Source organism: Balaenoptera borealis (genome assembly GCF_965194805.1).
Source record: "Balaenoptera borealis genome assembly, chromosome: X".
Classification (NCBI taxonomy): Eukaryota; Metazoa; Chordata; class Mammalia; order Artiodactyla; family Balaenopteridae; genus Balaenoptera; species Balaenoptera borealis.
Window position 1 is genome coordinate 28,379,238 of NC_138881.1, and position 12,136 is coordinate 28,391,373.

Sequence of the window (12,136 nt, forward strand, 5' to 3'; positions counted from 1 at the left end):
TTGATCCCTTATCTAGTTGGCAGCACAGCTGAGATTAGAATTTAGGCTTCTTGACCTCCCGTGCAGCATTTTCCTAATCACACTTGAGACATGCTCTCTCCAAAATTAATTACAGGAAGAGATGGTTTTACCAGTGTTTAATCAATTAGAAACCTCTATTAACTGGCACTTCTATGTGTCTATTTATACAATGGCCATTCATTTCATAGTTATTACCCTGGGAAATGTGAAGAACTCCAACATCCTGATTTGGAGTCTTCACATGAAGCATGTTCTATATGCAATTTCTTTCGGAAATGCTAAATCGGGTATCGTGGTATGTGAATGTTCCCAGACCCAGCAGCTTGTGGATAAGAAAGGATTCACATTGACATTTACAACCAGATTTGTTGGCTCTTTGCCTCATCTGCCAAGCAGGCCTTCAGTCTGATTCAAAGTCCTGCCTATCTAAACGTTTATGAGAGTCTCCAGGGGAGCTTTGTATAAGCATGGCTATTCTCCCCACAGGTCTCTAAGCTGCTCTGCTAGGCAAATACTGCCTCGGCGTGCCGTACATCTACTCGAACTCCCAAGCTACAAAGTCCTGGGGCGGGTGGTCCTGAAATAACGTGGAGGTCCCTTTGGCATCCACAGCACTGGCTCTCACTCAGGTTCCGCACTATGTTGCTCGCAGGAAGCAGCGATGAACTCCTTCCCCACTCACCACAGGCCTATGGCAGTGGTTCTTAAAGTGCAGTCCCAGGACCAGCGGCAACAGCACCATCTGGGGACCTTTTAGAGATGCAAAGCGTCTCAAGCGTTCTCAAGCGTCACCCCAGATCTACTGAATCAGGAACTTTGGAATCGAAGCCCCACAATCTGTGCTTTAATAAGAAATGGGTGATTTTGATGATGGTAAAGTTTGAGAGTCACTGACATAGGACATTGCATATAGACCAACACTTTGGTCTCTGCTTTCCCCCTTTTTCTTCAATGTAGTGGTTTGGGTGTTAAGATGGCCACAATAAAGCCTCCCATCCCTGTATGCCCATCCCTTTGCAGTGACATTGCAGCTCCTCCCTTCAAAAGGGGAAATCTATTTCTCTGCCCCCTGAATGTGGGCTGGACTGAAAACTTGCCTCGACCAATAGAATGTAGCAGAAGTGATGTACGAATTACAGAGTCTAGGCGTCAAGACATCTTGTAGCTTTCACCCTCATCCTCTTGAAACACTGCCCTGAGAATGCCATATAATGAAGCCCAGTCCAGCCTACTGGAGGATGATAGGCCTTGTGAAGTACCAAGGTTCTCCAGCCAACAGCCAGCTGTCAGATATTTGAGTGAATCCATCTAGCTCCTGTTGAGTTGCCAGATAACTGCATGTACATGAATGACCCCTAGCAAGACCTTCAGAATACCTATTAAGTTAATCACAGGCCAACTGCAGACTCACAAAATCATGAGCAAGTAATAACACTTGTTTTAAGCCATTACATTTGGGATGTTTTTATGCAGAGATAGAAAACTGATACACTTAGGTATCTAAGCAACAACTGCAAAAAAGTTTTTTTCCAGCATGCCTATTTGTCCTGCTAATTGAAACAATTTATACAACTCAGGCAGAACCACCTCGTCACATTACATAATGTAAGTAAGCAGTCATAAAGGAGCTTGGTTTAGTATTTTTAAAAAGGGCCCTTGGGCCTCAGTTTCCACACATACAGAAGAAATATATTCAACTAGATACTTTCAATGATTATTCTAGGTTCAGAGTTCTATGGTTCTAAGAAATTCAAATAAACTGATTTTTTCTACTCCTTAAGTGAAAAAGACAGAGAAACATATTTCACTTTTACTCCCCATACACCTAAGACTGAGTTAAATAACATTAACTGTTGGCTAGCTGCCTTCATATCTAGAATTTCCATTAGGTTCTTGGACAGAGAGATAGTGCAAGGCACAGCAAAACAAAACAAAACACAGGCTTTGGAGCCTGACACACTTGGATTATAATCCTGGCTCTGTTTCCTCCCAGCTGTGTGGCCTTCATCTAACTATTTTCCCTCCAAGCCTTGAGATCCTTACCTTAAAAATACTGTGTATAACCATATATACTTGGCAAATATACTTGGATAAAGACATATATGTAAAAGCAGCTCGCACAACAGTAGGAGTGCAACGGAAAAAACTTACTACAATGAATGATAAGTTATATTGTATCACAATATAGTGTATGAAATAATAATCATATATCAGAACTGTATTACAAATTATATTTTCCCTTTTTATATTGTATTTATTTCAGATTATATTCCTGACTTCCAGAAAGTTAAACATTCTTAATTCAATTCTGATGTTTAAACCACCATGTTAAAGAAAAAAAGAATGTTTGATTTTATAAGCAGCTTTTGGCAGGAAAGAGCACTTTGTAGGAAAGAGTTCTCTGCAGGAGGTGCCTTGTGTCTTGTCACTAACTTTAAACCAGGCACCGTCATGCTCTACTCACCTCTGGCCCTAGCACACCTTTCAAATCTTTTGATCACACACTACCTTGCCTAACTTATTCGTTCTCTCCATAGATCAAAGAAGTAGAAATGAAGAATAAGTAATTAACAGATGACCAGATCTCTTCCCTAGCTACCCTTTCAGCAATCTCCTGAACAAACTATGTGAACAAGGTAACATCTAAAGAAAGATCACAAGAAGTCGACAAGCCTGCATGCAGTGGGGGATGGCAATGATTCTGACCTCCTATCCCAATTATTAACTGAGATTACTTCCCCTTTTCCCTTTAAAACTTTCATGGCCGAGCAGAATCTTCGGAGTTGCTTTTTGGGGACATGAGTCCACCTTCTCCCCAGATTACTGGCTTTCTGATTAAAAGCAACTTTCCTTTCCACCAACAACTGCCTTTCGGGTATTGATTTTCAAGTGGTGAGCAGCCGGACCTGAGTTTAGTAACATTTTGGTGCCCAGCTCTGGACCTGACTCACTTGTATTTAACATTTGTGCATTTAACATTTTTACTTTATGCCCAGCTCTGTGTCAGTATGCTATAAGGAATGAAAGGCCTTGCTTTTGAGAAAATTCCTCTTTCCCTCAGTTCTTCTCCAGCTCTGGCCCCAACTCCACCAGCTATCACCAGTGGCTTGGAGCTGAGGGCATTCTCAGACTCTCCCTACTGGTGGCAATGTGGAGGAAGTGGGGGAAGGGAAGGAGTAGTAAGGCAGATGAGACTCTTAGCCGGGGGAGAAGGAAGTAGGGCAGGAGAGATGAAGGATGTAGTTTCCCTCTGCTTTGGCCATGTGTCCCCTCGCCCTCTGCTCTGGCCTCACTGGTCTCCTTGCTATTCCCGCATCTTGCTCCACTTCAAGGCCTTTGCTCTGGTTGTTCTCTCTCTGCCTGGAACAGTCTCCCCTGGATATATACATCCAGGCTTACTTCCTGACTTCCATCAACTTTCTCATGTTCTTAAGCGTTCTCTTAATAGAAAAGCTTCACTGACCCAACTACAGACAATCATGTCTTCATTCCCACTCACTTTTCCTCTTACCCTGCTTTCTTGTTCTCCATAACTGTGCTTCTCAAACTTCAGTGTGCAAACGAATCACCTAGGGATCTTATTAAAATGCAGATTCTGATGCAGTGGGTCTGAGGTGAGGCCTGAGATTCTGCATTTCTAACAAGTGTCCATTTGATATCAATCTTTGGACTATATAACTCTGAACAATATCGAGACAGTATCTGTTTTCTTCTTTATTAGCTCATCATCTTTCTCTTCCAACCAGAGTACAGTTGACCCTTGATCAACACTGAGGTTAGCGCCGCCGACTTACTGCAGTCGAAAATCCATGGATAACTTAGTCTGCTCTCTGTATCCATGTCCACATGCACAGATTCAACCAACTGTGGATCATGTAGTGCTGTAGTATTTACTATTGAAAAAATTCTGCACATAAGTGGACCCACACAGTTCAAACCCATGTTGTTCAAGGGTCAACTATATGTGTTTCATGAAGGGAGGGACCTTAACTTATTCTGTGCTGCATCCTCAGCACCTAGCATGATGTTCAATACATAGAAGTTATTCAATAAATATTTATTAAATGGATGAATTAAATATGTTTCTGGAAACCGAAACTGGAACTTTGAATCTATTCTGCATTAGAAATATTATTGTCACATCTAGGTACTTTACAGGTTAAACAGATTTCTGTGCCCTGCCTTTGGAACCTTCCAACCACATGATAGTAGCTTAAATAGGGGCATAAACCCATAATTATGTTCAGAGTTCAACAAACTTACAAACAAATCATCGGAACCCAATCTCGTTACAGAGTTAGAGAGTCTGAGGCTGAACATACAGGAGAAAGCTAGAGAACAAATACCAATAAATGATTATATAGGGACAAACTATGCATATGTGCTGAGGGAACCAAAAATTACAGGTTGTAAAAAGAAATAAACCTGATATAATTAGTTGAATATAAACCCTGATATAGCAATTGTGGTGTCCCAGATTGACCAAAAAAAAAAAAAAAAAAAAAAACGGAAGCAAAAAACAGTAACAGAAAAAAACAACCAAAGATGTTTTTTTAGTTCTGCTTAATTATAGAATTGGTACAGCAGAGAAGTTTTCTAGCTCCTTGCCCATGAGATTCAAAGCCAGCCTTAACATTGCCATGAGATTTTATGCATACCTTCTACTAACAAATGAATAGAAAGTGAAATAAAATAGACTGAAAATACGCAATAAAAACAAAAGTTAAGACTATAGCTAAATGAAGAAACATTCCTCTCCCAAGTCTACTGTGGTAGCCACGGTCCATTTTTCTTTTTCTTAAACTAAAAATGGAAGCGCTCTTAAGATTGCTTGTAAATGGGACAAGGGTGAAGTGCTAGGAGGAGTGTGTGTGTTTCTGTGGCTTCAGGAATTTGTGTAGGCATATTTGAAGAAGATTATCTAAAGGATATAGGATTTGTTGAGATGGAATCCTCACATATTTAGTCTTGGAGGCTACTCTGGAGCTCTACCCTGATTCCTTCTTCAGGGACAACACACCCATCCCTGCTACTGGGAGTACTGGTTGTTGATGGTATTCCTTACTTGGAATTGCCATTGGCCCCAGAAGAATCTTCTAAGATCTCCCTTTCCTCCCAGCGGGCAGCCCCTGGGCAATGACTGCCTAGTTCGGGAATACAAAGGCCAGGCCCTCTCCTACAATCCAGGACAGCTCTGCAGAGCCAGCCCAGCTCTAAGGCTCCTGTGGAGTTTGGCTGAGGCCTCTGCTGCAGTCAAATCACCCTTCAGCCTCTTCTGCTGTCGCTGCCATGGACCTTTCTTCATTGTAGGTGCATCTCTGGAGAACACACCCCAATATACTTTTGGCATTCCATACTCTGAATCAGTCTATTTCTAAGGAACCTACTCTAAGACATTTTGCTGAGTAAATAATACAAGTGTATTCCTATTTTCAGAATTGCAACACATTTTCCCTTTTACCCAGGGATCATCTCACTGTTGTGCTTTTGAGCAAGTGTTTACAGCCACAGAGAATGTGATCCAGCATACTTACAAGCTCCAGCAGTGGTGAGTCCAGGGGTAGGGCCAGGCCACTTTGTCCTCAGCTCTTGAAGTAAATGGGTTACCGCCTTCCACTCTGAGCTCAGGTCTTCTAACTTCTTCTTTAATAGAAAAGCACACATGTTATTTATTTGATTAACATCTTGAAGTAACTTAATTCATGAAGCTATTAATTTATCTTGTGAATACATTACTGTATGTCTATAGTATTTTATTTCTAAAGTAACTTTTCTGGGTGGAATTCCTTTCAAAGGTATTTTAATTATTTTAGCCAACCACCACACTACAAATTTTTATCAATTGTTTGCTGCATACAGGCTGCTGCTCCAGATGCAATTTCACTTAAAGGAAGTAGAGCGCAAACATTACTGAAAGCAAAACAAATAAACAAAAAAAACAGTGTCATCTAAGCAATTGGCTTTACTCTTTTAAAAAGTATCTGATGTGGCTACATACAAGAATTTTCCAGAGAACATTAAAAATATCTTACTGCCCTCACTCACCCCAGATCAATCCTATTAGCAAGTCTTGGAGAGAGGGGCTGTGGTACACATGGGGATAAGCCTCTCAGAGTCTACTTTAAGGAAGGACTCTTGTCCCAAATGGTGAAGAAGATTTCAGTAGACACCCTTCAGTTGTCAGTCCCTTTAGGGACTGTCTCAGCTGCAGAGATCTGCCTTGCCCCAGGGCATGCCCTTCCCAGGGTAGCCCTCATTCAAGGACTGATCAAGGTGAGAGTATAAAGGCTCAGCCAATTTGGTTCAAAGCAGGACCATTTTGAGGGTCATTATAGCTGCAGAGCTCCCAGTAGAGTCAGCCAAGCCCGTATATGGTCCGTGATGTGTTGGTATATGTTAACAATTGGCTCTCTGGGGGAAAAAACTAATTTTAGTGTTTTCTAATTTCTGTGGTGTAAATACTCCCACTATAGCCAATTTTACCAAGAGAATGTCAAGTAGCTCACAAAATGCCTGAAAATTTGCTAATAGACCCTCATGAGCAGATACACGCTGCTTCCAGCGCACCACTGGGTAACCATAAGATTACTTACTGCCAGTAGAATGGGAGCAGAGGTAATATCTGTCAGTTCTAGGCTGACCCTTTTAAAAAATGAGTGAGGTTTCTGCACCCATTCTTTCCTTTTCCATTAGCTGGAAGCAGAGGACTCAGAGGTCGTAGGGCAAACTTTCTCAATGGATTGGGGGGGGAGTTTATCCTTATACCCCAGAGCAGTGTTTCGCATACTTTGGGACCATCAGAATCACCTGGAGGTCTTGTTAAAACACTGATTGCTGGCTCTCAGCCCCAGAGCTCTAGATTGAAGAGGTCTTCAGTGGGGCCCAAGAATTTACATTCCTAACAATTGTACAGCTGGTGCTGATGCTGATTGCCCAGGACCAAGGCCTAAGGTGTCCATTATAAGTAATAAGTTACCTAAGCATCTACAATGGACTAGATATGCACCATCCTTGACAAAAATAAGAAAATAGGTCCTTAAATCATTTTCTATAGGATTTAATTTTCTTGAGGAATCCCACTTAAGAAAAGCTGCCACGGGAATAAATACTAAAAAGTCATCACTTCCTATTTTAACTATCATCTATGCTCTTAAGGTTATTTATTCTATTGTGTCTGAGATCATGTCAAATCAGGGCTTTTAATTTCTTCTCCCAGAGTGTATGCTGTTAAACATTTACTATCACATCAATGAATATAACTCTTTTCATTTATTAAAACATAAGCCTTGAATCCAAAAGTAAACAAAAAATGCCTCTGATCAGTGAGGAAAACCACCACTGAAAGTCATGACATGCGGAAGATATTTTTCCATTCTGACATCAAGCTAAACACTGAGAATTAAATATTATCAAAGATTAGTGAATTAATATATATATATATATATTCGGTCTTTTGATTCCCCTGCAAAGTTGCAGTGAGTTCACAGGGACAGAATATTAAGAGGAACTAGAAGTTTAAAACAAAAAAAGCAACAAAATAGCAATAGATAATAGGGAAGAGACAATAAATGTAAAAGTAGATAACTAGAAAATGTCATGATCTTGGTCACTTATTGAAGGGATAAGAGTGCAGCAGATAGTGAAGTCTCATCATATATCATTTAACCTATAGGAAGTCACCTATATATGCCAGGAGGGGGAGAGGGAGAGGGAGAGGGAGAGGGAGAGGGAGAGGGAGAGGGAGAGGGAGAGGGAGAGGGAGAGGGAGAGGGAGAGGGAGAGGGAGAGGGAGATTAGAGACTGATTTATATACTGCTGAGATCTGCCCACTCTTCCACTCAATAAACATATGGTCCCATAGTGAGTGGGTGAGGAGAGATGGGAATTTGCTGTTTCTACAGTTGGCTTAGGTTTCACTTTCTTCTCATGGTGTAAGCATCTCACTGCATCGAGTTAGATTCTAATATTTAAAGTATTTATCTTACAACCTGGCTTCTGAAAGAAAATTACTTCATCTGGGTCTCAGCTGAACCAACAGTGATCAGTACTGAACTTCATTTTCCATGCACATAATGAAATTGAGCAGGACCCTGCGGGGCTCCTGGACACAAAAGTCTTTCTGTGTCCCCCATTTCTTTTTTTTTTTAATAAATTTTTTTTTTAACTTTTGGGTTTATTTATTTATTTATTTATTTTTGGCTGTGTTGGGTCTTCGTTTCTGTGCGAGGGCTTTCTCCAGTTGCGGCGAGTGGGGGCCACTCTTCATCGCGGTGCGCGGGCCTCTCTCACTAACGTGGCCTCTCTTGTTGCGGAGCACAGGCTCCAGACACGCAGGCTCAGTAATTGTGGCTCACGGGCCTAGTTGCTCCGCGGTATGTGGGATCTTCCCAGACCAGGGCTCGAACCCGTGTCCCCTGCATTGGCAGGCAGATTCTCGACCACTGCGCCACCAGGGAAGCCCCCCCCATTTCTTGTTTGTAAGAAATAGGCTTCATTCAGCCTTCGTGACCTTCCCTGAGTTCCAAAGGGCAGGTTGGAACAGTTGCTAATCAGGGAAGGGAGGGGATGTGGAGACAAAGGAGGAGCAGTCAAGGAACAATAGTGCAGCCTTGGGGCAGGATCCTGGTTCCACCTCAAGGGATACACATAACAATATCTTTGAGCTCTTTTGCAGAACTAAAACCCCTAACAAATGGAAGATGTTAACTACTTGATGAAGCACTGTTCACTCCAGAGAGAAGGTCACAGTTTGATAACCTCAAGAACCACAGGAGCTCATCAGGAGACCCCCTGAGGCCAGATTAAAGGAATGCAGGCCCTGCACACACCCAGATCCTTATCAGCAACCCCGCCCTTGAGCCACTGCTATAAAACTCCTCACCAAATTCTCCCAGGTTGGGACACACAGTTTTGAAGGGCATGAGCCCACTGTATCCCCCCCCTTTGCCTGGCAAAGCAATAAAGCTAATCTTTTCTACTTCACCCCAAACTCTGTCTCTGCGATTCAATTAGGAGGCACCAGTGCATAGAGGCCAAGTTTTTGGCATCAATAACTGTACAATGAAACAGAACAATAATCGATGCTTACAATGATGACCCTGAAAATTAAGAAAAATTTAAATTACACTGTGTTTTAGAATCAGAAATCCTGGATTCCAGTCCTAACTCATTACTACTGGTTGTGTGATCACTGGCAAATCAGGTAGGTCACTCAAATTCATTATCCTTGAAATGTGGATATAACACTACCACCTAACCCATAGTTTTGTTGGAGAAACTAAATGAGATATTTTACATGAAAAGAACTCTGCAAACTGTAAAGTACTGTAAAATTGTTGGTTAGCTATTATGCACCGCTTAATGAAGCAAAACAGAAGACAATCAATGAAAGTTTTCATTAAAATAGTTAAAATGAAAATATTTCAACACTTAAAAGATTTGGTTTAGGCTATCCTGAAAATAACATGTTTATATATTCAATTCCCTTTTATTAATACATAAAACTCAGAATGGTCTATTCATTTATTAGAATGTTATCTTGCCCATTGTTATTTCCAGATGGTTAAATGAAATATCCATATAATTTCAGATGTAGAGCTTTTAAAAATTAAGTAGAACCCCCAATGTACCACAAACATCTGAGGATACTGCAAAGTGTCAAAAATGCAAGAAGCTCAGAAGTGTATGTTTCCCAATCTTTCATAATTATTAGCAAACAACATCACATAAAATGGCTATAGATTTTGATTCAGCTGGTCACAAAAACACCCTTACAACTTCTTCAAGTACCTGGTGTACTTTAGAGTTGAAATTGATTATTTATATATTATGGAAGTTCTTTTTTGTTTGGTTTTGTTTTGCTTTTTGGTTCTCTGGCATGTGCCCTGATTTTTTATTCTCTCATCTTTTCTATTAGGCTGTAAAGTTCCTTTGGGTAGCAAAAAATGTTTGGCTGCAGCAGCTAATGCAGCATTCTTCACATAATAAACTTTAAGCTGTGCTCATAAAAATCTGTAAAATGTAATTTGCTAATCATGTTAATAACCTTTAACCAAATTTAAGGGAATCAAATGTATATCTAAATTCCAACATCTTTAAATATAAAATTAGTGGAATAATAGTTAGCAAGTCCTACTCTTGATTAGATTTCTAGAGTTTTCAAACTTTGAATAAGCTAAGCAAACTGCAGATCCCAGGCTTTCTTCACAAGAGCTCAAAACTCAACAGTCATAGTGGATTCGTTTTACTGAAAAGGAGAAACTCTGAGATCATTTTTTAAAAGGGCAAAACTAATTTCATTATAGCGGGCATTTGCACCTGAGCATTGCTTTCCGTTGTATATAATTTACTTGGAGTTAGTCATTAAATGTTAAGACTCTTATATCAAACAATGTGAAGTTTCTTCTTTATGAAGAGCAGAAATTACAAGAAAAATTATTTCTGAATATAGGTTTCCCTTTTAAATTTAAAATGTAATATAATTCTAAACTACGTGAATTTGGGATTTCAAAATTTTAAAATCTTATATTTTTCTCTTGTGTCAATGTTTGGCATGATATTAATATCTGCTACATAAATAAATGAATCCACCTGTGGCTTTATATACACAGACGTGCATGTGAATATTGTAATTGAAACATCTATGTCTCCATGTATGTCTCTATGAATGCAATTAATACAACTGAGGACCAGGGGTGAAATTCAAAACTCTAAAATGCTTGTCCAGTTCCAGCACGAACTACTGAGTAAGTCTAAATTGACTTTTCCCCAAAATAGTTCCTCACAAAAGAGTCAGTTCATATTAGCTTATAATGTCTTTTGGGTTTCAATTGTTTTATTTTGAACAACAAAGTTGCACAGTAGCCTGAAATAATCTCAAGAAATATGAATTTGGGATGCTTATATTAGTCATCTGCCAGAACTGGTTAATTAAAAAAAAAAAGGAAGTGAAAAAATTGATAAACCAGTAGCAATTATTCCTAGGGTATAACCTCACACCAGTGGTGAAGGTCATTGTAAACAAGTCTTTTAAAGATAGTTTTAAAAAGCAAAACAATAAGTTATTCTGATGGGGTGTAAATAATTCACATCTAAGAAAAATGAAAAGATTATCTCTCCTAATATTTTGGGAATGGGCACCGAAGTTAGGGATAAATATTCCAGTGATAACATTGAGGAAGTGAAAAATGGTCCTTCTGGTAACTGGCAGCTAGCTAGGTGTGATGGTCCCAAGTGAACATAAAAAAACAGTCACAGAAAATAAACTAGACAGAGACAAGGCCACTCTGCCACCACAAAAGTGATGAATATGAGGCACTGCTACTTCTTTAACAGTGACAGCTCTGCCCTGCTTTAATCCTTTCACCTTCTAGATAAAAGTTGTTAGATACCTGATCACCACATTGACTCCATTTCTTGAAAGCATCTAATCCAAAATGGCTTCCTCCTTCCTAATTCCTCTTTAGAATCATTCAGCCAGCTCTTGCCAATGCCCTCTAACTGAGATGCCCCACAGTCTCTCTTGAGGGCTTTCTCCTTTGCTACAGTAAGCTAAATAATCCTAATTTTTTTTATTATAGTTATCTTCCTAGTTGTCTTTGGACAGAGGTTTAACAGCACCATATGGGGATCCAAACACTGCCATACTGCAAATCACTTAGAAGGAAGACAGTAAGCTCTAGAGTTCTGGAATATATATCTATGAATGAACTCTTTCCATAAAATACAAATGTGGCAAAAGCAACATTCCTAATTAGTATGTTATTTTATAAAATGTGAGATTTCAAATATGGAAGTGCTAATCAATTAAGAAATTAAATATAATTAGGCATTTGACAATCTCATCCACATTCTTAAATGGTTCTATCAGTTGCTCAAAAATTTATTATAAATTTTATCTTCTCAGTTGGAAAGTGGGGCTCTCCTTATATTCAAGCATAAGTGATAACCATTTATTCAACCTCTCATAGTCAAGACATTTTACTCAGTTGTGAAGCTAATTTGCATTAAAAAATGAAATTCTCCTACTTATGTATTAATAAATTATAAAATTTCTCTAATACTGTTACGCTCTGTAATTCTTCTCTGAACTGCTTCTATTATCATTGACATGGAA

General features: G+C 39.5%; 1 protein-coding gene across 8 annotated transcripts in view; it reads right to left on the minus strand.

The window, feature by feature from the left end:
- DMD (dystrophin) overlaps positions 1–12,136 on the minus strand; it is a 2,485,149-nt gene that overhangs the window by 745,394 nt on the left and 1,727,619 nt on the right. For all 8 annotated transcript variants that reach the window (XM_082378022.1, XM_082378021.1, XM_082378025.1 and 5 more), the window contains one exon: positions 5,556–5,664. In XM_082378022.1, the coding sequence (XP_082234148.1) occupies positions 5,556–5,664 (109 nt within the window). The remainder of the gene's footprint in view (positions 1–5,555; positions 5,665–12,136) is intronic.